We start from the raw sequence: 25,589 nt of genomic DNA on the forward strand, positions 1-25,589 counted from the left end.
CTAGGTTAGTTTTGTCATATTGCAAGGCCTTGTTTATATTTTTTGAGTCCCAAACCATCAAGTTGAATCCTCAAAGCTTGACTCTGCTTCAGAGTGGGATTATAGGGATCATATGGTGAGTCCTTCATCACAACTCTCACCGGAAAGTATCAACCTGTATAATAATAGCGAGCGAACCGATGCAGCACATGGTGATTCCGATGATTTAATCGATGGAATTCATGAAATAGCGCCCTCATGAACATAGAATTTTAAATTTTTTTTTGTTTTTTTACAGAAATCATTCAGACAGCTATGTACCCGAATAGGTATGGTTTGGCAGAGTGCATCTCAGGCATTACGAGATCTACAAACATCAAAGATTAGATACCAAGGACAAGATAAAGGTAAGTCGAGAAGAGATATTCTCACGATTAGCTCATGCGAATCATAGAATTTTAAACCCTCAAACTACCCATGCACCTTAACCGACCATAAAAGATCATATACAAGCTCAAACACGCAAACAAGAAGTCCCAAAACAGATCTATTCATGAGTTCGCCAACAAACATAACGAACCGGTTTATAAACAATCATAAATCTAAGTACATTCACATGCCATGCATAACAAACATATTTATAGAACCATAACAACAGGGTCAGCCTCTAATCAGCCGTATTCGCGCACGAAAAGCTCGTCTTGGAGCTGTCATCGTGGATGGCCTTGCCGGAGACGTAGAGACCGAGACCGCACTACATAGATATCATTAGTATCCACCATCTCATACTGAAGCATGGAGGGTGAGTGAAGAGAGGGAGAACATACAATAGCGCCACCAACCAACACGATGAGCATGTTCAGAATGGTCAGGAAGATCTTGCGAGGCGAGGAGAACCATTTGCCCCAGTTGATGTGGAGCCAGTAGACGCCGCTCAGACCGTCTGTGAATCATTGTTAGCATGTTTCCCACCGTTTGGGGATCTCCATCCTGGGAAGGACATGAGAAAAAGAAAGGGAAGGTCATACAAGTGAACCAACTGGCGAATAGCGAACTCTGTTGAACATATTAGCGATCCATATTTTTGCAGCGGGAAAGTTTAAACAAGGAAGACATACAATCAAGCTGACAATGTTGTTGAAAGTCGGGATACCCTGCGCAATAATGAAGGCAATGATCCAGCAACTCAGACCGATGGCAACCCAGGATCCGACGGAGACGAGATCGCGCTTATGCATGCGTCCCGAGCGACGGAAAATGCGCACGTAGATGTATTTCAATCCGACGTGACCATTGACGACACCGGCTCCGACGATCTATTCCCATTAGCATCCGGTGAGCTTCTACCGCATTGCAGTCGAGTGAAAGGTGGGGGTCATACCGTCGGAATCGCAATTCCATACGCCACCTTCTTCAGCACCGGTCCGGCAGACCCAAGTGCCGGAGAAGCCACCCCATCACCGACATAGTAGTAGATGACAATGGCGGCAACAACGTAAAGGACGATCTCGAAACCCTGCAGCAGACACAGCGCCTTCGGGAAGTCCTTGGGGTTTTCCATCTCAGCGATAAGACCGAAGAAGGCGACGTGGGCGCAGTAGGCGAAGACGATGTTGGTGACGGCCGTAAAAGCGTGGTAGAGGTTCGTTTCGTTAGTGACGGTGATGTTCTCACCACCCTTGTACTGCACTCCGACTCCGATCATGGTGATCATGACGGCGGTGAAGATGCTAATGAAGGCTGGGTCGTGTTAGTTGACTTGACCGGAGCTGTCGCATGGATGATGGAATTAGGTGGAGGTGAGACATACAGGCGATGGAGATGTAGGTCATGTTCTTGATGGTCCGAGGCAGAGACAGAACCATGCAGATAACCATGCCGACAACGCTGAAGACGATGGAGCAGGTGCCGTGGTCGGTGATGGTGTTCATCATGACGGTGAAGGTGACGATATGACTGCCCATGATGAAGATCGAGAACAGGATCTGGCCCAGACCGAACAGCTCGCGACCAAACCGGCCCAAGAGGATTTCGCCTGCATCGGCCAGGTTATGGATGAAGGGGTAGCGTTGACGGAATTGACCGATGACATAACCGGTGTAGAGGGCGAGGATACCGAGTCCAACGATGAGGATGATGGCACTGAGAATTGTTAAAGGAAGGTATAGTTGAAAGCCGGCGATTGGTGACTTACGGGACGATTCCCAGGGCGGCCAGCGTTGATGGCAACGAAAGGACACCGAGGGAGACGGATTCGGCAATCATGACTATAGATGATTAGCTACACAGATACGACATGTGCGCATCTCGACGTCACGTACACATTCCACATTGCCTAGTCACCGGTGTTATTAGCGCATGATGCCTCAATCGCATAACCAGGCAGCTCAAACGTACCACCACTTCAACGTCTTATACTTGACCTCCGCGGTCTCTTCATTGCCGAACGGGTCATGATACGACGCGTCCTCCTGGCCCTTGAGGTCGTCCTCGGGGAAACCGCCCTTCTCGGCCTGCTTGTTGTCGATAGGACCGACGGGGTTGACGCCTTCCAACATCATCTTGTTTGAGACCGGCGAAGTGGAGTGACGGGTCGAACAAGGTCAAGGTCGATGTCAACGGAGGGCGCAAAGGGTCGACAAAGGACAAGAGACAACGACGGAGACGACAGAGGAAGAGTGAAGGGCTGCGCTGAGTAGAAAATTCCTGCGCAGTGGGTCGTGGCGGTTGTGTCTCGCCGGGATGCTGGAACGGCAAGATCTGGGGATCGGCCGTTGAAATTGAGACACACTGTGTACCAGCCTCTTCTCTCTCGGATACTAACAGCGATTTCGGCCTCGGACATAAATGCAATCACTATGTACATATTCCACCCCGTGCTACATCATACCGCATGCCGATATCCCCTCCCCGCGAACTCGAAGCGAGGGTCGGATCGACAGCACGCCGCGTAGATGGGCTACATGCATCACACATGGAAATTGTCTGCGGCGACGAACCAACGCCAAACAGTCAAGCTCTGCAAGCTCCACCGACGCCAATGAGAATGAGCAGTCGTTGCAATTAAGTAACAGATTTGACCCACGCCAGAAAGCTTTGCGCGCCATCCGACGATAACCGTCCCTTGGCTGGTCGCTGGTTGGCTCGTCCGTTTCTGCTCGGTGGACTTCCGTGTGGCCTGAGGCATCCACCCGATCGTCCCAAACCGCGCGGTGGAATTCCTGCGTTTCTGTTATTCTATCATTACTGATTTTATTCTGTCAGTGTATGCGTCTGACCAGTGGCGTTGGTTCATTCTGTCTGACTGCTTTATCGGTGTTGATATCAACGTTCGGTTGCGGGTCTGCATTCTGGAGTTGATGTTGCATCGACTTGGAGAGCTCTCAAGATCTTCAAATCTTGCAGCTCGCGTCCTGGGGTATAACGTGGGATGCCACCTGTTTAAGGCTGCCGTTTTATACCCCGTACGGTCGTGCGGTGTAGCTGGGATGTTGATCAGTTCACCGTTCAATTGGGACAAAAGCTGTGTTGCCACTTGCCAATGCACAACTCTATACATCAGTGCGCGTCGGCAGTTCCAACTGTAGTATTCTGTAGTTGGAACTCACCACCAACAAGGATCGATGGCACTTGACCGACTGAAAACATGACTCGACGGTGAAACAAAGCAGCAGAGATTATTCTCTGACCGCTTCTCAACGTGCCCACGTTACATTCTAGCCTCAAGTATCGAGTCAGGTCGATCAATGTCGCGGGAAGGCCTCTTTGATGTCTACCTGGCATCAGCCATATGACAGTTGAATGGCTGTGAGAAAGTCGATAGTGTTGAGACAAGTAGAAGGCATGCAAGGGATGGGAGTGGCTAGTATATATAGTCACTGCGGGCTGTAGAGTTTTAACTTTCACATGTACACGTTGACATTCTGGTTGGAGAGAGTTGCATTGCACTGTTCGTAACCACGTGTCAGGCTAGATCTTGGTGTGTATCGCGGAAGATACATCGTGTCTTGTCGATCTACATCTTATAAGAGTGATCTTGCATGTATCGGTTTGCCGGAAAGGATGGGAAGACTATGTTTCTCGGCATTCCCACAACAACAATAACCAAGGGAATAAACGATCGTTCGAGAAAACCAAAGGACATCTGGTTTCAATGTTAGATGTTTAAGTTATAAGAAAGATTTAAATTCAAGTGTTGACGATCGGCAGAAGGATAATGAGGGCACTCGAACAAAAATGCCAAGAAATCCAGCGTACCTCTCTCCAACTATGTACAAAGCTAGAATTACTGGTTAAAGTTGTCATGCCATCGTGCGTTGTCAACTCTGCACTTCGCAGTCTGCCACTTGCACTGAGGGATTAAAGCAAAATCAATTCTCATAATCTATCAACAAAAGTAACTGCATCCTCATCACGCCCAGAAGTAGTACATAAACCCCGCCTTCCCCTCACTCCTCAAGCCCCAGTGATTGGCAGCGATTTGAAGACGTATCACAGCGCGCTGTCCGTGCATAACCTCGGATCCAGGTCTCCTAGCTGCAGCTTGTAGGATTAGCCGACCACGTCGTTGTTCTTATAAAGACTGTTTGTCCGCCCCGTTCCGACGTGACCATGTAGCCTGCCTGATTCATCCATCTCGTAGCCAACATGCGTCTCGATAAGAAAGTCGCCATCGTCACCGGTTCCTCCTCCGGACTAGGACGAGCCATTGCCGTCCGATACTCTAACGAAGGAGCACTCGTCGTTTGCGCGGACCTGTCTCCGACGGCACGGTCGCAGGTTCCCGAGGAGCTTGAAATCACGACGCACGAGGCCATTCAGCGAGCCGGCGGACGAGCCATCTTCGTGGCTACGGATGTCGGCGATGCAGTGGCCGTCGAGCAAATGGTGCAAGCGGCTGTGAAGGAATTCGGACGTCTAGATATGTAGGCTTTCGTGTTTCTCTCCACCCTCCGTGTCAAGAGGGCACGATAGATAACTCATATCTGTACTCAGAATCGTGAACAACGCCGGCGTGGCCCTCGAGACACGTCGGCCAGGGAAAATTCACGAAACCGACGAAGACCTGTGGGACACGACGATGCGCGTGAACGCGAAATCAGTCTTCCTAGGATGCAAGTATGCGACAGCGCAGATGTTGCGACAGGAACCTCATGAATCTGGCGATCGGGGCTGGATCATCAACATGTCTTCTATCTGTGGAACCATCGGGACCTTGGATACTCGTACGTTTGCGCAAGACTCATTGTCTTGTTTGTGGAACCAGGGCTAATTAGTAGACTAGCATCATACTGCGCCTCAAAAGGAGCAGTCAGCAACCTAACTCGCCAAGTCGCCCTAGACTACGCTGCCGATCGCATCCACGTAAATGCCATCTGCCCTGGATGTACGTCCCTTCCCCTGCCTCTGGTATGTTCCGAATAAGACTGACAGCATAGATACTCAAACGGCTATATTCCGCGAGGTGACGGCGAGCAACCTAATGGCCGTGGAAGCGCTGCAGAGGAAACATCCACTAAAAGGCCCGGGCGTGCCGGACGATATTGCGAAAATGGCGGTGGTGTTGGCGAGCGAGGATGCCAGCTGGATGACGGGGGCATGTGTAGCGGTGGACGGGGGATATACGGCTCGGTAGATGCTGTTTGTAGATAGAGTGCTATCAGTTAATGACAGCAGAAGCGAGAATGGAGGGTCGATAACGTTGTAATACCCCAGAGAAAAGATGAAGGAACACGATTGAAAGTAAGGTTTGAGAATCTCACGGAAGAGATGGAATGATGTTGATGCCCGAGGCAGCGCTGAGCAAGTGACCATCCGAAGCCTTAAACATCATGGAGTTCTCGGTGATAGTTTTGGATCATCTTGACTTCAGATCCCCGCAAATATCCTAGCTCACTAGAAGGACACGACGTGTTCTTTGGTGGAATACCTCGGAGAATGAGTATGAGATTTTGGAGAACATCCAAATGTAGAAGGGATACGGGTTCTGACAGAATTGCGTACTTGCCCAGTATTCTGCTAGTGTGCCATACCCCCCAAAATATTGAAAGCTTCAACGGATGGTGTTGTTTCTATCTAGTAAAACAATTTCGATGGCGTTGTCAACAATGCAGATCAACCGGGAGTCAGTGGATTTCTACAACCATGGCAGGAGAACCTGCGGATGATTGTAAGACTACTCTCATTGTGATTTGCTGGTGCTCGAATGCTAGTATGTGCTTCTATATTTCTCTTGAGAGATGGCGTGAGCTATTTTCCCGCGACAATGAATGAGGATAAATGAAATGGGTCGCCTAAATTTCCGAGACCTCGGTCTACCGGTAGTTGTTGAGACCGCGCATACTACTCCGGGCTAGAGGCTCGAGGTAACGTACACCGTAGTATTTGGCGACTTCGACTTTTCCTCGATAGCCTGGTCAAGAAGCAAATTGGAAATTATCGAACACGAGCCATGTTCACCGAATTGTCTCTAAACACAGGGATGCAATATCTGCAACTCTTATAACACTTAAGGACTGTTGATGTCCTCTTTCAGAGTTTGAAATCCAAAATCAGCAAAGGAACACAAGTGTGGGTTTCAGAAAAACTAGGATACACCGTACATTGTTCTCAGTCTTCTAACCAATTATGTCGACTATTTTGCCTAGTCTTCCTACCAGAAGGGTAAAGCTTTCATTCAAGTGACCCACATTGGATATGAAAATAGAATGGACAAAAGGGCGGAAACAACCGAGGAATGCCAAATAGTCCAAACCAGAAGCAATCACCCTGGCGTAAAAGCTTTACTATCTGGCTATATAGTTGCCTAGAATTTGAGAAAACTACCAAACTCTGCACGAGGCTAAGACTGAGACATTGAATGGAGCTTGCACATTATATGAAGTAGCTTCATGCATTGATATTGTTGATATGTTACTGCCTAGACCAGGACGCGCTTAGGATCGAGCCAGTAGAGTTAGTCAATATCAAGTCATAGTTACAGAAACTCACCTATCGAACCCTTTCGCAAAACCAACCAACAACGACTGGATCAATCTAATCTAGAAGATCCACTTACCACCGCCCACCTCTCCTCAATGATACGTTAATAATCTTTTAAGTTGGGACATGCGAGCTGCACGAACCTATCAAATACCTGTATATGCTAGGCATCACAATTCAACACTGGAAGAGGGCTTGGCGTGTCTGTGCAAGGTGCTTGTCTGCGTGCTGGAGCCAGTGAGGTTTCTATTCAGGTGCCTCTTTCTGCCGTCTACCCGGGGATTCAAAAGGCTTGATGCCCCTAACAACGCACTTGCGGGCTTGGCGCTAGGGGCCGTTTTCCTGCGCTTCTAGGCTGCTCAAATACAAGGGAAACAGTCAATAGAGCACATATTTTCTCCTGGGGATTTCTATTCATGGCTCTCTGAGTAGGCGAAGTGTTCACGACGTATACACGACGTATTCAAGCATAACCCCAGTAATAAATATTAAGCTTATTCAGACAATTCCGCCCGACGCAAACTGCAAGTCTGCCGAGGAGTTTGGAGTTCGACCCCAACCAACACTACACCAGAGACCCTGAATGGACCGGCCATCAAGTGGGTCCAATATACGAGTGACCCTCCCTGGCTGCTCTTCGAAAATGGCTGCCTGCACACATGGCAAGCTTGAACATGCTAAGCCCTTCGCCCGCAAACTAAATCATGTGTCTCCTGCTCTGAGCCTCTGTAGGTATGGACAACGGAGTGCACAGCCAACCAACATGGCGATCGCAGCCCACATCAAACACCCCCGTGCGCCCGTTAAAAGGCTGATCTATTCCCCATCAGGGTGGATATTAGGCTTGAACTGGCCCTGCCAAGCGCCATCCCTGCCTTCCTGGGAAACTGCTAGACGGACGGCGCGTCCATCGCTTTTGGCCCGCCAATAAACACCGAATCTCGACCGGTAGGGTCTAGTTTCACAGATGATCGCAGAGCCTTCTCTCTGCGGATCTCGGCTGGGGCTGCGTCATGGAGAAGAGGGCGGTTTCGTGTCACGCTAGGATGAAAGACCAGGCGATAATTATCGGCCATGCCCTCGTCGCGGGTGATTCACAAGAACCACGAAAAAGGAGCCGCGAGGACGATCAGCTTGACACCTACTCCGGAGTACACCTGATATTCAGGACATGATTCAGACTCGTTCCTAGTGAACATGTTCGGCCAGTTTCGCGTCCGGTCTTTTTTCCCTCTTTATCTTTTCTGCTGCGCGCTCGTCGGCCTGTTTGTCTGGGGACTTTGGTTCGGCGTCAATTCAGATCGTGATAATGTCCCGGCGCTGTTGAATCATTTGATTCCGGCTGGTCACTGCGCCTGTCAAACCGCGCTGGATTTCAAGTGCGACACCTGTCTCAGCTGCGCGGCGGAAGCGCCCACGTCTTCCCTAACCGAGAGTCGGAACTATAATCCGGTCTACGACGCACATAATCTATCCCTCAGCGATGCGCAATGTCAGGGGTTCTTCCCAGGCCTGTTCGAAGACATCCATCGCGCCGAAAAGCTATGGAACACTCGAGGCGGAATCAGCATGGAGGACCTGGACAACATCGAGCTAGTCGATAGCATGGCGCGGGCGGTCATCGTCGACGGACAATTATATGTGAAGGCGACGCGAGCGCACAACGACGATCATCGACGAAAGATCCTGGCAACACTCAGCGCGATTCATCGGGCTCTGGTGACGAGTCCCGACACAACGCTTCCACCAACAGAATTTGTGTTTTCTGTTGAAGACAAGCTGGACGATGTGGCTGGACCTCATCACCCGCTTTGGATCCTGGCCCGGAAACCAGACGAGGAGTCTGTCTGGCTGATGCCGGATTTCGGCTTCTGGTCGTGGAATAACGGCCACACGGATATGCCGATCGGGCCGTACGGTCTGGTGGTAGATCGCATCGTTCGTCGAGAGGAGAATGAATTTCCCTGGGACGAGAAGGAGAAGAAGTTGGTGTGGCGAGGGAAGTTGAGTTTTGCGCCCAAGATGCGACGAGGCTTGTTAGAAGCAGCGAGGAACCAGCCCTGGGGCGATGTCAAGGAGGTGGATTGGCACCGGAAGGATAACTTCATGACGATGGAGGATCATTGTCGGTATCGATATATCGCTCACGTCGAAGGTACGTTTTGCAACAGTCGAATTCCTAACGGAGGCTAACATTGACAAAGGTCGATCGTATTCCGCCTCGTTGAAGTACCGACAAGCATGCAAGTCCGTGGTAATCGCACACAAACTCCAATTCATCCAACATCACCACTACCTTCTCGTATCGTCCGGCCCAGACCAGAACTTCGTCGAAGTAGAGCGGGACTTTTCCGACCTGCCGGACAAGATGCAAGTCCTGCTCGACGACCCAGCACTATCGGAACGAATTGCCAACAACAGCATCGCCACCTTTCGCGATCGATATCTGACTCCAGCGGCTGAAGCATGCTACTGGCGCAAGCTGCTCGATGGATGGGCATCTTCTTCGCAGAACATCAGCAAGGCAATCAACTCGTCATCAATCACGAACGAGGTTTTGCGATTCGAATCATTCCTATTACTAGACAGCCCGGCGATGATGGATTTCTCAGGTACCTATACTACAGCATGATGGCTGGCGTCAAACGTGCCACGTCATCTTCTTTTGTTTCCTTTCCTTTTCAGCGTTATAGAACATTATACCCAGAAGCAAAGTCAAATTCATTGAGATTGAGGGCCTACAAAGGTATTCCAGGAAGAGCCACTATGCAAACATTGACCATAACCCTGGCTCCTTTCTGCTTGACAGGGGCTAGTAATCCGGTCTTATTTAGATCTCATTTAGATGGATAGAGGTCGAATGCGGTAGTAAGCACAAAACTATCAGTGGTCTAGACTCTAGCCGCTTAGAAGTGTCCGACCCGTGAGGCGAGCGGCACGATAGTGAGATTCGTCCCTGTGAGGGGCTCCATCCAGGGCACTAGAACCTATCTTAGGCTTTCGGATGTTCCCTTGGAGATGCTGTCAAGAGGGTATACTAGTTCTTCGCGCTTTTCCGAAGAATCGGCCGATGCGCCTTGTGCAGAACATCTGATATCAGAACTATTTGTAGATCACTGTTCATGATCGCTAATGCACTCCGTACAGAAATCGTAAACCAAAGATCTGATCGCATGGTGTCCATCTCCATACATCCCATCTGCATCTTGACAAAGTTGGATCCGAGACTCATCATTAGGCATGAGGAGGAATAGTGTGCGACAACCGATCTACCCAACATGTAGACTCTACGTGACAGTCGGACTTGTCAATGCAGGTCCCTCGTGTTGGTACCTGGAGCTTATTGACAGGCAAGCTGGAGATCAGGATCTGGCGTGTCAAAGTATGAGAAACACCGAGCGTATATGATATTATTATTAGAACCTTGGAAATCGGATTCCGTGACAGCGCGGTTGCTAAATACCAAGCAATGTTTGGAATGAGATTTTTCATTGACTCGATGCGATCTAGTGCTCCGTAGAGCTCAATTATACTTCAGAAGGTAGACGAGTCACATTGATGTTCAGGGGTATCTGATACATCTCATTGCAAGGGCTTTCAGGGACCCAATCGACATTTCCGCGGGTTGCCCCTTAGCAATACTCCGTACTTGCGTGTAAGGCAAAGCAGGCAGTTTGGATCCATGAATAGTAGTGCTCTAACATTCTCTTGGTGGCTTCCTAGGCTTCTATGCTGATCACAGTATGAAGTTTTGATTTAACTAGAATGATCGCACGAGAGCGTAGAACCCTATTAGAAGACCCATGGCAAGATAGAAAATGGTGATCAGTCAGATACAGAAGGTTCTAAATGTTTGATAGCCCCTTGCCATGTGTTCATTCCAAGATGCGCCCTTGCATTTGCGGACTATAATTCATTTGGGCGCATATCATAATATCCCGAGCCATATTCGGCACCTTCTTTTCTGTCATGTCCGATCTAGCGCATGCAGAAACAAGGGAATAGATCAAGTCCCTAGCATGAAATGTGATCAGTATTGAGAATCTTCTTTTTCTTCCACAGTAACTTAATCGTATAGCTGCTGGTGGTGGGTCTGAAAGAAAGACATTTTATTCCTCTCCGATACAGCTAATATTTGACAGTGATTTATTGAATTTTCAGCAAGCCATATTCTGAAAAAGGGGAAGGAAAGGGATAAAATGAGAATAGATATAGATGGACGATGAGAGTATGACAGCAGTCATTCTATTCTTCATATCCTTAAAAATGTCTATTCCAATGGAACTGGGGCACCTTCTGAGTAACCTCTCGAGTGAGGTGGATGGAGGTCCTCAGGTAGCATCAGAAGGGTTCCTGGTCAATGTATCTCGATCGGCACTGCTTGGATGTCTGTTCATAGCATCCTGGGCTGTATACAATGTGTTCATATACCCTCGATTCGTCAGTCCCCTGAGGTCCCTCCCTCGCGCCAAGGTAAGCCCACAGACTTTCCCTTCGTTTTCCCACCTCTAACAAACAGACGACAGGGTGGCTACCCGATCCTCGGTCACGCGTTAGCCCGATTTAAACAGCCCTTGGGGGAAGAGTACTTGCGTTTCGTGGAAGAAGTACCTAACGAAGGAATCATTCTCTTCCGCGACCTATTCAACTCAGATCATCTACTCCCCACGAGCACCGCGGCCCTCCAAGACGTTCTCTCCAAGAAATCATATATGTTCGAGAAGCCCAGTGAAGTGCGCGAATTCACGAGCCGGATATTAGGAGGCGGCATCCTCACTGTCGAGGGCGAGATCCACAAGCGCCAGCGCAAAGACATCACGCCGAACTTCACCCTGAGGCATACGAGACAGCTTGCGTCGCTGTCATGGAGTCGGACCATGGAGTTGGTCCGTGGTATTGCAAGCGAGATTGGGTCGCAAGCACAGTGCGGTAGTGCCATGGACCGAGGAGATAAGTCGGGTATAGTGGATATGAATGTCTGGGCTACGCGCACAACGCTGGATATAATTGGAATTGCCGGGTTAGGACGCGATCTCAAGACGCTCAATACCTCGCGGGTTGCCCTCCACGAGGCCTATACGGCGGCGTTTACGGGCACGTGGAGGAAGAGCTTCCTGTATGTCGCGATGTTGTGCAGGCTGACTTGGTTGATTGACTGGATTCCATGGAGGGTGGATGAGCGGTTCAATCAGGCCACTGACTACCTGAGACGGTTCTGTCGGGAGTCCATCGAGGAGAGCAGACGGGAGAAACAAAGCAACGGGATAAGCTCCCCGGACTTCCTGACCAAGCTCATCGAGTCAAACAAATTCACGGATGATAACCTGGTGGAGCAATTGCTGGCGTTTCTAGCAGCGGGGTGAGTTGTGAACTCCATGTCCCTAAGAGTCAATCATATCAACAGCAGGTCTAACACAGAGCAAAGACATGAAACAATAGCCGGCTCACTGGGATGGTCCGTTTACCTCCTTGCCACTCATCCTAGCATCCAGACTGTTCTGCGAGAAGAGTTACTCTCCTGCGCCTCGCCCGAAGAATGGGCCATGCAAAGTCCCGACATCACGACTCGTCTCGAACGCGTTCCCCTTCTCAATGCCGTCTGCAACGAAACCCTTCGTCTTTATCCCTCCATACCACTGACACCCCGTGTCGCCAAACAGGACACGTCCATCCTTGACTGTCCCGTCCCCAAGGGAACTCGAGTGATGATAGCACCGTATGCGATCAACCGGGCACCGCATCTGTGGGGACCGACCGCGAATGAATTCAAGCCGGAGCGATGGATCGACGAGACGACGGGCGAGGTAAACAAGAAAGGAGGCGCTGATAGCACGTATGCCATGCTAACGTTCCTGCATGGGCCGCATAACTGCATGGGGTCGGGGTACGCAAAGGCGAATCTTAGGGTTATGGTGGCTGCTTTGGTGACGGCGTTCGAAATGGAATTGGCGTATCCTGATGAAAGGGTATTACCGAGTGGGAGGCTTGCGGCGAGACCGGGGGATAAAAATGATCGGTTGATGATACGATTCAGGCCTGTAGTTAAAGAGTAGGGTCGAATGAGAAACATGCTATAATTGCATTAGCAGAGAAGAATAACAGAGGGAAGGAAAAAACTGAAAATCACTACCACATTCAATTGCGAGGAAGCCATTGCTGACAATACACTCAAAACATTATGTTTTGAGAAGGAAACAGCAAGTCCCCTGCTTGAAGTCTGTGGGAGGTGGCAGTAGAATCGGAATATATAAAAGGACACGGGACAGGAAGCCAAACAGGGGGTACAATATAAAGCACAAAGACGACAGCACATGTATTGAGAGTACTACTGGTAGGGTATGCTAGAGCTCAAGATCCAAGAGCCTTCAAAGAGAAGTAGCAAGAGGATCAAAAGAGAGGAAAGCCTCCAGCCAAAGAGATCCATTTGCTGCCTGACTGCCTGGTTGCCTTACTGCCGGGACCTGTATGCCTCAGGCTTCAGGCAGCCAACAGAAGAACACGTGCCACAGACTCTCGCCGACGAAGATCCTTTCCTTTCCTTCTTTCTCTTTCCTTCCTTCCTTCCATCTTGCGTCTTCAACTATCCATCCTCCTCTCTTTCTCTCGGTTAATGCATCAATGCTCGCTTACAGCACCATCCACATTGACCCATCTTTCAGCGGCTTCGGCCCGCCCTGAACCTGTTTACGGTTACCTTGGCAATGACGTAGCCGACCGATCGGTTAGAATCCAGACCTGCCTTGCAGTTAAAAGCGTCGCGATCCCCACCGTTCACCGCAATCCCCGGCGTCTTTCCATTCCTCCACATTCCCCAGACAAGACCTGCCAGTAGAGTCTCGGTCATGCCCTGGTCTATTGCTCTCCCGCAGGCGATCTTCGCCTCGCCCATCATTTCCGTCGCGACCCCGATGGCCGGCGGTTCTCTCATCGGCTATCTCGTCAACGGTCTGTTCCCCCATTCCGCCAATTAACGCGCCTGTAAAGGCATCGAACCGCTCGCTGATTTCCTATCCAGGCGGTGGCAGCACGAAGCGCAAGTACCGATCCCTGCGCCAACCTCCCTTCTACCCCCCTGTCTGGGTCTTCCCGCCCGTCTGGACCTTCCTGTACGCGACCATGGGCTACGCCATCCACCGTGCCACCGTCACCGGCACCGTCACTTCCCTGACCGACCCCTCCGCGACCACCCTGCAGGGCTGGGCCTCTACCGCGCAGACTCTGTTCAGCACACAACTAGTCTTCAACTACCTCTGGATGCCGCTGTTCTTCTCCGCGCGGAAACCCAGCTACGCGTTGGCGGATCTCGTCCTGCTCGGAGGCAACGTGGCGGCGCTGATTGGGACCCTGTGGAACAATGACCGCACGGCGGCTTTGATGCTGGTGCCGTATGCCCTGTGGACTGGGTTTGCGGCGTACCTGAATGTGGGAGTCGGGGTGTTGAATAACTGGACGATTGAGGAGAAGAAGCGGGAGGAGTGAATGGTATGCAGCATGATTGACGGCATTTGAGAATGAGAAAAGTGGTCCTTATTATGTCTTATTTGAGTCATGGATGTGAAAACCGGCAAACTGTATGATGTGTCGGGATTGTCATGATATCCGGAGACTGTACTAGTATACCTCCCTTCAATTGATTATACGTTCAATGAATGTTCAGAATGTTCATGATACACTGTATACATTCCCAATCCACCTCAACATCAAATCGCCTCCGTTTCCCCCAGTCCCCAGAGAAAGAAAGGAAAATCTTCCTTAACATTTCCGACTTCCCTCCTGCTCCGACGCCTCACACCCACTCGCACAAAGCTTCGCATGTCCCACATACCCCGGATTCATACAATGGAAGAGAATGTTCTTGAAATCCTCATTCTCGTATTCACTGCCTTTCAAGGCCGTCTTCAGATCATCCTCCGAGAAACCTGGAGGCTGTGTTACTTTCCTGATTTGGGATTTTTGGCCACTGGGGGCGATATGTTGTTGTTCTCTCCACGGCGAAGTCCCATGCATATGTTTGCTTACCTTTCTTTTCCAAAAGCTCACTCGCGCAGTAATCGAAACTGGGGGTACAAGTTTTATCAGCCACCGCGGCAGTAGCGAAGAGGGCTGTGATGCCGAAGATTAGGGAGGCGATTTGCATTTTGTATAATAGAAATTTGATGAAGTTGCTTGGGATGTGGATTTTTGCAAGTAGGCTTGGGTAAGACGTGATGAGGAGAGGCAATGGACTAATTTATTTAGATCATAGATGGAGTGGTGCGGAATGCTGCGTAGGGTTGTGGTATGCTTGCTGTTTACCTACGTGAGGGTCGATGTTTGATAATGAGTGAAATCACGGTTGTCATTGAAATCATTAATTAAACATCTTCTGTGTTTGGAATGCTAATGCTGTTGATCGAAGATGCATGATACAGGAGTCTCATGATTTGGCTAACGAGCGCGAACTTGCTGCATCATGTAGGTGTCCTACAATCCTCACAGGTGGTCCAGGGTTAAGGACAATAAGCGTCAAAATGTGACGTAGGGCGATTCATGGCCGTCACTCCATCGATCGTGACATTCTTGCCATCCTGCTGAAGTCCACCGCCCGGAATGTAGATCCGACCGCCCAACGAAGCAGCCTGAGTACCATGACGCGGCACGGCCATGGGTGCAAGGCTTTCCCATCGCTGCGACACGGTATCAAACACCTCGGATTGATTGAACAGCCCCGTGTGTGTGGTCGGACTGCCCTCTCCACCAAAGGTATACAACTTGGACCCCACCGCACTGCCGCTAAGACCGCCTCGGGGAACAGACATATGGCCGCTGCTCGTGCGCCAGCCAGCGTCTTGGTTGGCGAGGTCCAGCTCAAAGACCGTGTCCCGGGTATTCTCCTGCCCAAGAAGTCGTCCACCAGCGACGTAGAATGTATCACCGATGACCGCACCGCTGCCATGCTGTCTGCTCTGGGGGAGCTCGGCAGCCTCTGCGCCGAGTCTCTGCCAGGTTCCCGAGGTTGTGTTGAACGCGGTGACGATGTTCACCGCATCCTGGTACTCGGCCTGCAGCACGGTCATACCGCCGGCAAGAAAAATCATCTCTTCGTGTACGCCCATGATGGAACTTCCTCGTTCCGTACCGTTCGGCATGGGGGCTAGCTCCGTCCACGTATCGGTTGCGAGATCGTACGCGTGAGAGGATGTGGAAGCGACCCAGTTCATGATCATGCTGGGCGACAAGGGTCCGTCAACCAAGCCGCCCAGGAGGTAGAGGGTGTTGTCGACGACGGCGAGGTTCGGATGGTTGACTGGGTAGGGGGCAGGAGATGCGGTGCGCCACGAGTTCGAAACGATGTCATACAGCTGGAGGATGTCGGTGGTTTGTATGCCATGCTCGAATGGAACAATGCCACCCAGGATGGCGATGGTCGAGTTTCCGATGGCGACAGTGCCATGTTCTTGACGGGGTTGCGTCGGAATCGGGGCCAGGTTCACCCATTGTCCCGACGTGCAAGAGGCTGCTGCTATGGCGAGATCAAAGACGCTGAAGGCTGTCAATGAAACGGCATTAGAAAGATGCATGATGAATCGTTTCCCTGTAAGAGCGATTTGGAGGCTGAGAAGAGAAAGAACGGGAGGCGTGTCTGGACAGGAAGACAAGAAGCCGGTGTAAATAAACTTGCGGTCAACCCAGTCCGATCTTCGATGATCGCATCCCGCAATCTAGGCTGCCAGCTGCCAGCTGCACTCTAAACGAGAACGCACCCTGCCATGCGGCCTTTCGATGTCCCACGTACGTCTAGAGTTGATGGTCTTCAGTGGCTGAGTCATGGCTGACAGGTCATGTCCCGTGACCATGACCTTTGCAAGGGACAGAGCCTTGGGTCTCTGAGGGGAAAGACTGTCAGAAATCCAGAGTCTTCTGTACGCAAGGCTCTCTCCTGAGTGCTAGGAATCAGTCCACGCGCAATATGTCGTCTAGCGACTTCTCATCTCCAATACTTCCTGCTAGTACACCCGGCAAAGTGGAGGTCGAAGACCTCTCCATCGCGGTAATCCCTGCCAGCACGGAAATCACTCAAGCCAGCGGATTGCCCACACGTCTCGACACGAGGTTGCCCCGGATTGAAAAGCTGTCAAAGACCGAAGACTGGAGTTTCTGGGTTCGGAGAGTGAAATGCGCACTGGAGTTGTTGGACCTAACTGATCTCATCGACTCGTCCATTCCTCGGCCAGCTCCTGGTGACCGTGACTATGAGAAATGGAGGAAAGCAGCAAAGGCTGTGCGCTACTGGTTGCTCAGTAGCATTTCAAAAGACATCTTCATGAGAGTCACGGATTTCTCCAAGCCAGATACCTGGCCCGACGACTTGCTGAAACTGATTCGATCAGCGGTAGTACCCCCACCTGCCGATCTCTTGGATAGAACATCCAACATCTCACGTTCAGAATTTGGGACGATCCCTGAGTTTGTGAAGGCACTGAGGGACCTAGTCAGGCTCACGAATGATTCGTATATGGCCACTTCGCCTTCCTGGGCCTGTAACCAATTGCTTGGGGGGATTCGAGGCGAGATGCCAGATTTTGCTTTGCGCCGCTACATAGAGCTCGACGAGACCCCGGCTAACGATTTGTCTTGGGATGCATTCATGAAGTTATGCGACAAAACGATTCGCAGTGCAAACTCTAGTGGGTTGAGGCCGTCAACGGCGCAATCTTCGAAATCATCTTCCAAGACGGCGAAAAAATTCAGATGATCAAGAAAGTGTCAGCAATAATTTCACACTGGAATCACCCGTCATGCTGGTAGATGATGTTGGACGCTGGCGAAGAGTCGGGCTGGCATTCTGGAGATTGGTGGCAAGTCAAACACCCAGGGAATGATCATTTGTGGCTTCTTCTCTTTGTTTACCTTATGTTTTTCTATTCTTGTCTTCATGCCCGCCTTGATCTCTACCACGATTTGTCAAGGTTGTTTTATGTTTCTTCCACAATCGCAGATGTAAACTGTGAACTATCGAGAGAGCACAGAGACTGTTGATCCATCTGGTCTAGGGATGTGGGGATTTTGAACCTGACACAGGTACAAGGGACAACAGCTAACGAGCACAATGAAACTGATAATAACTCAAGGTGCTATGCCTATGATTTTTGGGAAATGGGCCGCTTCCATATGAGCCATGTGAGATTGCTGTGAACTGAAAAAAACTGAGCTGATTGTCCGGGTCAGCACTAGCAGGGGCTTAGCCTACACAGTACCTACGCGATGCCGGATTCCGGAATGCCCTCATCGCCGATCAATTCGGGCCCACCGCGACGCCAGGCATTTTTCCTTATCGGGCAGGTCGATATTCCACGCTTGGGGCCTGCTGGCAACTGAATGTCGGGCAGTTGAGGTGTATGGCATCTTGCAAATCTCCGATCAGGCACCGTGCAGATTCACTCCGCAGGTTCAGAATCCAACGACCTTGCATTCCTCGCATCATCAAGCGGGGTAATGGGGTGAGACCGACAGGATCAGTCTATCAACTGAGGCCATTCCCTGTCTTTTAAATCTGCCGGACTCCGGTCGATCGCCGACCCCTTGAAGAAACACGGCCTATTTAACTCTCGTCATGTCCGGCCCTTTACCAACCACCGCATGCGAGTCACTGCGCGATGTATTTCTCAGCCCGAGTAGTGTCGCTCCTGGGGACTTTGGTCCTCCTAGCGGTCCTCACACAGGCATTCGAGCACACGCCGCTCGAGCTGGCGGTGCCTCGACTGCACGCCATCAAACAGCGTCATAAATCCACCGGCGTCGCGGGACTAACGCCACGCTCAGTAGCGGGGGCATCCTATCCCGAGTACAACCTGTCCGTTCCCGTGGATCATTTCCACAACGATTCGCGTTATGCGCCACACACCGACGAGGAATTTAACCTCCGGTACTGGTTCGACGCCAGTCACTACCGGAAAGGCGGACCGGTGATTGTCATCGCCGCAGGAGAAACCGATGCCACCGATCGCTTTCCCTTCCTGTCGCAGGGCATCGTCACGCAGCTGGCCAAAGCGTACCACGGCATCGGGGTCATCCTCGAGCATCGCTACTACGGCAGCAGCTTTCCCTTCGAACAGCTCGACACGGAGAACATTCGCTTCTTGTCCACGGACCAGGCGCTGGCCGATTATGCCTATTTCGCCGAACACGTGAAGTTCCCCGGTCTCGAGCATGTCGATCTCACGCCCAAGTCGACGCCGTGGCTGGCCTATGGTGGGTCCTACGCCGGTGCCTTTGTCGCCTTCCTCCGCAAGCTCTACCCCGAGGTGTACTGGGGCGCTGTGTCCTCGTCAGGCGTGACGGCCGCAATTATCGACTACTGGAAGTACTACGAGCCGATTCGCCAGTATGCCCCGAAAGACTGCATCCACGCGACGCAGGTCTTCATCGACATTGTCGATCGGGTGCTGATCGACAACGCGGACAACAAGACGTTGAACGCGCAGTTGAAGACGGCGATCGGGGCCTCTGCCGACCTCGACGACTTCACATTTGCCAGTTCCCTCTCGGCCGGGCTGGACGACTTCCAAGGTCGCAATTGGGATCCTTCGATTGGCAGTCTCGGATTCCGTCGGTACTGCGATAACATTACCAGCACGGACCGGCTGTACCCTGAGACCAAGAAGGTCGAGGAATCGATCAAAGAGATCGTGGACGTGGCGGGCTACGACGCGCAGAACAAGACCTTCGTAACGCAGATTCTCAACCACGTCGGCTTTCTCGACAAACTGGTCTTTTCATACTCCGACCTGGCCTCAGGCGCCGACGCAGACACCGATACTCAGACCTCTAATAACAACTCCGCAGCCGCAAGCCCGCTCCCCAAATCATCCGGCACAAGCTGGAGCTACCAAGTCTGCACAGAGTGGGGATACTTCACGACTGGCACGGGAGTCCCCGAAGACATTCTCCCGCTAGTATCCCGCGTCCTCGACATCGAGAACTTATCAAGTTTCTGCCCCTCGCAGTTCGGAATCACCACACCCCCACAGGTCGAGAACATTAACAAGCACGGCGGCTTCGACTTCTCATACCCCCGCGTCGCCATCATCGACGGACTCGCTGACCCGTGGCGCGATGCGACGCCGCACGCCGATGGGACAGCAGACCGGGAATCCACGGACGAAGAACCGTTCATCCTGATCGATATCCCGGCGGAGGACGTCTGGGATGGGATCCGGGGTGCGGTGCACCATTGGGATCAGAACGGGGTGCCTGGGAACCAGACGAGGGGTGGCATTCCGCCGAAGGAGGTGGTCGATGTGCAGAAGGAGGTGGTGCGGTTTGTGGGTGTATGGTTGGAGAAGTGGAAGGATAGTGGACGGGGGAATGGCACGGTTGCGAACAGGCAGAGAATTATTGGACATAGATTTTGATCTCGAGACGTGGATCGTGAACCGTGGTTCTGACCGCATGGGGCCGTTGTCGATAATATGAATCAAAGTATAAAGTTCGTGACTGAAAGTCTGTGGCGCTCGTGTTGATGACGTCGACGGGTTCAAATAGATGGGGTAACACGAGACGTAGTATTGCTTGACTCATATTTGAACTCATCAATATCTTTCCGACCTCGTACTTTTCTCGTCGGAGAACTGTCTGACTCGACTACGCAAGTTCTTATACCGTATCCATCATCTACAGATCAACCTCAAAATGAAGATAGCTATCATCGGCGGCGGCATATCCGGCTGCACCACCTACCTTTCACTGAAAAAGCACCTCCCTGCAGCATGTATCCACAGCATAACAATCTACGAAGCGTATTCTACGCCTCATTCTCCCGATCCCCCATCCACCACCAACTCCAATGACGCAGAGAATACAACGGCCACTAAAACGCCAATAATCGGCGGCGGACTCGGCCTCGCGCCTAACGGTCTGCGCGTTCTCTCTCGTCTTGATCCATCCCAGTCACTGATCCAGGATATCGTACGATCCGGTTACGCCATCTCAACCATGTCTTTGAAGACGAAGAGCGGGAGGGTATTAGCAGATTTAGACTCAAACTCTGATGCTGGACCTATCCCGGAGGTCTTTCTCTCCCAATCCGATTCACACGAGGAGAGCCATGACGGTAGTATTGGAATGAAAATGAATATGATAGCCAGTAGTCGACACGGGCTCTGGGGATGTTTGCGGGACAGAGTTCCAGACGAAGATGTTGTTACGAAGAGGGTGGAGGATGTGATTCCGAGACCTGACGGGTTGAACATCTTTCAGTTTGAGGATGGTGGAGAGGTAGAGGTTGATTTGGTGATTGGGGCGGATGGGCTGAGGAGCGTTACAAGACGGGGGATGTTTAGGACGTTCACGGAGGATGGAGAGGAGAGGTATGAATATGGACCACACTATGAGTATGATGATCCTACCTCTTTCGTTAATATAATTTCGGCCAGAATATATTCTAGTCTGTGGCTATCAAGAAAAGGAAAGCTCGGCCTGCTAATCAGTTTATATAGAGGCCTCATCGGCGTCGGCGGCTTCACGCCCCTCCCGGCATCACTCAAGACACACCTCAAACCAGGCACAATGTCCCTTTTATTCAGCGGCAACGGCTTCTTCGGATACTTTCCCAGCTCTTCATCCTCCGAACACCCAACCTCAACATCCCCATACACTATAACACCCCCCGGAGAAACCCTAAGCTGGTGGTCCACCTACGCCTGGCCATCCCCACCCCCAACGCCCTCCGACATCTCCCTGCCAACAATAACCGCCGACCTGAAATCCCGGCACGCGAATTGGACCGACCCGATCATCCAATCCATTCTCGCAACTCTCACAGTCGAAAACATCTATCCGACATGGACGTCTCCTGTCCTGGAAACGTGGGAGAAACACGGCGTGATACTGGTCGGTGACGCGGCGCATGCGTTACCTTCGACGAGCGCACAGGGTGCGTCACAGGGTATGGAGGATGGGGAGGCGTTGGGAATGTTTTTAGTGCATTCCATCACCCAGGGAAGGGAGGAAAGAGAGGATGCTGAAGAGATAGAGGAAGCGGAAGAAGACATCCTACGAACAAAGAGAACCATCACTCGAGCTGCGAAACGGTATATTGAGATCAGAAAACCACACGTGGAGGTGATCTTGAACGAGGCGAAACGAATGCAGAATAATAAGCGCGATGTAGGCTGGGTCGGGGAGATGGTGATGTACGCTGTTCTTTGGATTATGGGTAAGTGAATGGGTTCATTCTGTCATTCCGGTCTGATGCAAGTCTGGCGGTTGCTTGTTCTAGTCCTATTATGCATGATCTGTTAGGGTTTGGGGACTTCTTTGCCTGGTGGTTGAGATATCCTCCCGCCTTGCTCTTCTCTCGTTCCCGAGATATGCTCAAGTTAGAGAACAACATTCTATACTGACTGCTAACGTTGAAGGAATAGGCTTCTTCCCCAGCATTCTCTCGCGCAAAAGCAGGTCTATTATCAACTATAATGTGGCGGACGAGGCAAAGAAGGTTATGAGCAAAAGACAGCAGAGCTAACTCCCATCTCAACACCATGGATATGCCTGTACGAATAATTGCTCTAGTCATTTTCTGCAAGGTACGACTAATAGTGAATCACCGAACAATAGTCACGGATCTTTGCCCTTAGAAGTTTAAGCAAAACCTGCAGTCCTAGCAATATAGCTAGAAACTGGGATTCTCTTGGAAAAGGGACAGTTTCAGACAACTAGGGTCTACTATCTAGCTATGTTCGTAGTCTTTTCGAGTTGGGGTACTGTTCGGACCTTGAGGCAGAAATATTATGCGCGACATCAAGACCCCTGTCATGAAGAGAAGAGGCAGTCAAATGCTCCCATAACATTAGGACATGGATAACATGGAAATGTCTACCCACTGGTCTCTGTTGACGATCGGATGCCTGAGGCAACCTGCCAAGCATCGCCGTTTGCCTTCCCCTCGAGGCGACGTGGATGACCTCTAGTTACATCAATCAATCAATCAATCATTTGTATTGATCAAGATATTCAATTCATCAATTTGACCACGGTGGTGCATGTGGCCTCTCGAACGTGAATATATGGAATGACTACCACGTCTGTACTGTACATGACACAAAACTGACCGGTGAGTACTCATATTCCATGGGATTATTATTAAACGCCAATTTAGTACACGCATGAAAAGCCTTGCGCATTTCAAACACCAATTTAATCCAAATTCCTCGCCCCCAACGGATGGTTCCCAGTCACTCGATACTCGCCTTCTCCCTTCCACCTCTCCGTCTCCTGCAATCCCGATTCGAAGTCGAACGGCCCCGAAACAGACAACCCAGAGTCCTCCGTCTTCGGCTGCCCAGCAACAGTAGGCTCCGTGCCATCGGCGCGCCTAGCCGGCGGAATGAACACGTCATAGTACCGCGGCAGCACAAACCCGAGAAGAATAGCGACGAGGCATAAATGCGCCAGGATGAAACCCGCAATCATCATGGGGTCGTAGCGCAGGGTGTGGAACTCGGGATACGCGAAACTGAAGATGATGGCGAGGATGGGCGCGCTGACGTACCGGAGCAGTACCGGCCAGAAGCGAGGGATGTTCCAGTTGCCGTTTCCACCGACGTGAGCGTTTAGGTCGCGGCGGAGTTGGTTGCCCTGTTTTGGTTAGGTATGATGTTTTGTATAGATGTGAAGGGAACGTACGGAGTAGTTTGCCAGATACCAGAATCGGCTGAGGAAGGGATTCCGACCCCAGAAGCTGGCTGCTTTGATAGTTGGAGTCGAGGCGAGGAAGACTGAGGCGATGGTGCAAACAATGTATAGACCGAAGCCGGCGCCGGCGCCGGCCTCTGGCATTTCCACGCCATGGGCGACGGCAACACCAACGATCTGTCCACCAAAGTAACCGAAGTTGTACAACAGAAAGGCAGGAAGTCCGGTCTGACTGACAACGTCTTGCCAGCGGTAGACTGTAGTGGCGCTGACAAGCTCGGACCAGACGACAAAGATGAGGCAGATGTTGTTGATCCAGCGATCAATTCCGTCTAGAAGATAGAAACCAAATTCCGTACAGTAGGGTAAACACATGAGGAAGGAGATGATGGTGAGGGAAGTCACAATGACCGGTCGAGGCAGCTTGACACCGGCGTCGACGGCCAGCGTGGCACAGGCGTCCAGCATCACGAAAGCAGAACTGAATCCGAGCACAACCAGCGTGAAGAACAAGAGGATAGCCCACCAGTTCGCCCCAGGCATATGAATCACGGCTTCAGGCAGCGTGAGGAAACCGACGACGAACGCGCCCAGTCGCTCTCCGTCTTGAGGCCAACGGCGGAGGTATCCAACGACGCCAAACACGGCGAAAGCAGCAAAGTTCTCGAACAGCACGTTACTGCCACAAATGAGAACCGCGTCCATGACGGCATTCGAATGCTTAGCGTTATATGACGCATATGAGGTGAAATAACCGAAGCCGATGCCGGTTGAAAAAAAGACCTGTCCGACGGCCGTCTGCCAGACAGTGCCCGAGGCAAGCTGCCCGCCACGCCAGGTCGCCCAGAGCAATTTCACGCCTTCGCGGGCATTTTCGAGGGAGCACGCACGGCCGACTAGGATGATCGTAGTGACGATCGGAAGACCCATGGTCCAGTAGACAACGCGACCGGTCATGCCGACACCACGAAAGATGGAAATCCAGATCAGGAACCAGATAAAGGCGCTCCATCCGACTGTCTCGCCGAGGAGGCCCACCGATGGGTATTGCGTATACGCGGCGACTCCCTTGTTCCCGTCGGTCAGGCTGCCCGCAATGGGATCGGGATTGGCGACCACGTCACCCATGTAGAACTCCTCGATGCGACCTTCCCACGGCAGGGGGCTGGTGAATGAGTTGCGAAAGTAATTCATGATCCATGCCAGATTCACTGTGAAATATTGCGTCACAATAAAACTGACCAAAACCGGTCCAATGCCCACACCCTTCAGTCGCCGGTTGATATTATTAAATGCGATAACCGTTCCTCCACGATATGCCTGACCGATCGAGATCTCCAGAATCAGGGCCGGAATAGCGACTGCAAAGACAGCTAGCAGATATGGAATAAACCACTGCAGACCGTAGTTGTTGTAGACGACCGAGGGGTATCGCAGGAGGTTTCCTTGGCCGGCGCAGCCACCCATGGCAGCCAGCAGAAAAGCCGCTCGAGAAGGCCACTGGTCTCGCCCATCTTCCGATTTTTGCGGCGGAGGAGCAAGCCAGGTTGCGACCTGCTTCAAACGTCGACCAAGCGTCTGGGTAAAGGGGCGGGAAATCATCCTGCCTTGAAACCCGCGACGCAGGCGGCAATGAATTCAATATGCAAGGTGAATATAAGCAATGCGACCATGCAAGAGGTCAAGAATCCAGCAAGCACAAGAAAACCATCAGCGCAGCCCGCCTGGTGGTTTTTGTATGATTTTGCGACCGACGCCAAGGGAGACGGGGGCAAGGGCAGGTGCCATGCTAGTGACCCCCGGAATTGGTCGAGCCATGCCAAGCAGCGTCAGAGAAGGCATTCTGATCCTGGCCCAGCAAGTTTGCGAGATTTCTGATAGAGGGACCCATGCCAAGGTCTTGGGAGCATCGCGCTACGACGGTGGTGCTCGACATGGCCTCGTCGTTGGTGATT

At 51.4% G+C, this 25,589-nt stretch overlaps 10 protein-coding genes across 10 annotated transcripts; 7 read left to right on the forward strand and 3 right to left on the reverse strand.

The window, feature by feature from the left end:
- Positions 1 to 646: 646 nt before the first annotated feature.
- Positions 647 to 2,540, reverse strand: LDX57_007028 (uncharacterized protein; the record flags this gene model as incomplete). Its single annotated transcript, XM_046088752.1, has 9 exons — positions 647 to 733; positions 807 to 922; positions 1,008 to 1,035; positions 1,098 to 1,295; positions 1,361 to 1,719; positions 1,790 to 2,121; positions 2,174 to 2,246; positions 2,301 to 2,314; positions 2,377 to 2,540. 9 exons carry the CDS (start codon positions 2,538 to 2,540, stop codon positions 647 to 649), a joined length of 1,371 nt encoding a protein of 456 aa, XP_045944722.1.
- A 2,086-nt stretch (positions 2,541 to 4,626) lies between these two features.
- Positions 4,627 to 5,614, forward strand: LDX57_007029 (SDR family NAD(P)-dependent oxidoreductase; the record flags this gene model as incomplete). Its single annotated transcript, XM_046088753.1, has 4 exons — positions 4,627 to 4,904; positions 4,975 to 5,204; positions 5,264 to 5,365; positions 5,418 to 5,614. 4 exons carry the CDS (start codon positions 4,627 to 4,629, stop codon positions 5,612 to 5,614), a joined length of 807 nt encoding a protein of 268 aa, XP_045944723.1.
- Positions 5,615 to 7,918: 2,304 nt separating this feature from the next.
- Positions 7,919 to 9,592, forward strand: LDX57_007030 (uncharacterized protein; the record flags this gene model as incomplete). Its single annotated transcript, XM_046088754.1, has 2 exons — positions 7,919 to 9,115; positions 9,165 to 9,592. Exons 1-2 carry the CDS (start codon positions 8,158 to 8,160, stop codon positions 9,590 to 9,592), a joined length of 1,386 nt encoding a protein of 461 aa, XP_045944724.1. The 5' UTR covers positions 7,919 to 8,157.
- A 1,634-nt stretch (positions 9,593 to 11,226) lies between these two features.
- Positions 11,227 to 13,013, forward strand: LDX57_007031 (cytochrome P450; the record flags this gene model as incomplete). The annotated part of the gene is made up of 3 exons (XM_046088755.1): positions 11,227 to 11,433; positions 11,487 to 12,319; positions 12,386 to 13,013. 3 exons carry the CDS (start codon positions 11,227 to 11,229, stop codon positions 13,011 to 13,013), a joined length of 1,668 nt encoding a protein of 555 aa, XP_045944725.1.
- A 789-nt stretch (positions 13,014 to 13,802) lies between these two features.
- LDX57_007032 (TspO/MBR family protein) lies at positions 13,803 to 14,439 on the forward strand (the record flags this gene model as incomplete). Its single annotated transcript, XM_046088756.1, has 2 exons — positions 13,803 to 13,905; positions 13,976 to 14,439. 2 exons carry the CDS (start codon positions 13,803 to 13,805, stop codon positions 14,437 to 14,439), a joined length of 567 nt encoding a protein of 188 aa, XP_045944726.1.
- A 1,010-nt stretch (positions 14,440 to 15,449) lies between these two features.
- On the reverse strand, positions 15,450 to 16,520 carry LDX57_007033 (Kelch repeat-containing protein; the record flags this gene model as incomplete). Its single annotated transcript, XM_046088757.1, has 1 exon — positions 15,450 to 16,520. One exon carries the CDS (start codon positions 16,518 to 16,520, stop codon positions 15,450 to 15,452), a length of 1,071 nt encoding a protein of 356 aa, XP_045944727.1.
- Positions 16,521 to 16,909: 389 nt separating this feature from the next.
- On the forward strand, positions 16,910 to 18,164 carry LDX57_007034 (uncharacterized protein; the record flags this gene model as incomplete). The annotated part of the gene is made up of 1 exon (XM_046088758.1): positions 16,910 to 18,164. One exon carries the CDS (start codon positions 16,910 to 16,912, stop codon positions 17,693 to 17,695), a length of 786 nt encoding a protein of 261 aa, XP_045944728.1. The 3' UTR covers positions 17,696 to 18,164.
- A 432-nt stretch (positions 18,165 to 18,596) lies between these two features.
- LDX57_007035 (putative extracelular serine carboxypeptidase) lies at positions 18,597 to 20,354 on the forward strand (the record flags this gene model as incomplete). The annotated part of the gene is made up of 1 exon (XM_046088759.1): positions 18,597 to 20,354. One exon carries the CDS (start codon positions 18,597 to 18,599, stop codon positions 20,352 to 20,354), a length of 1,758 nt encoding a protein of 585 aa, XP_045944729.1.
- Positions 20,355 to 20,631: 277 nt separating this feature from the next.
- Positions 20,632 to 22,465, forward strand: LDX57_007036 (FAD-dependent oxidoreductase; the record flags this gene model as incomplete). Its single annotated transcript, XM_046088760.1, has 3 exons — positions 20,632 to 21,332; positions 21,438 to 22,156; positions 22,365 to 22,465. 3 exons carry the CDS (start codon positions 20,632 to 20,634, stop codon positions 22,463 to 22,465), a joined length of 1,521 nt encoding a protein of 506 aa, XP_045944730.1.
- A 671-nt stretch (positions 22,466 to 23,136) lies between these two features.
- Positions 23,137 to 25,236, reverse strand: LDX57_007037 (sodium:neurotransmitter symporter family protein; the record flags this gene model as incomplete). Its single annotated transcript, XM_046088761.1, has 2 exons — positions 23,137 to 23,577; positions 23,626 to 25,236. The coding sequence occupies 2 exons, from the start codon at positions 25,234 to 25,236 to the stop codon at positions 23,137 to 23,139; spliced, it is 2,052 nt and encodes a 683-aa protein (XP_045944731.1).
- Between the last annotated feature and the right edge of the window lie 353 nt (positions 25,237 to 25,589).

The sequence above is a fragment of the Aspergillus melleus genome, assembly GCF_016097325.1.
Source record: "Aspergillus melleus strain CBS 546.65 chromosome Unknown contig4, whole genome shotgun sequence".
Taxonomy (NCBI): Eukaryota; Fungi; Ascomycota; class Eurotiomycetes; order Eurotiales; family Aspergillaceae; genus Aspergillus; species Aspergillus melleus.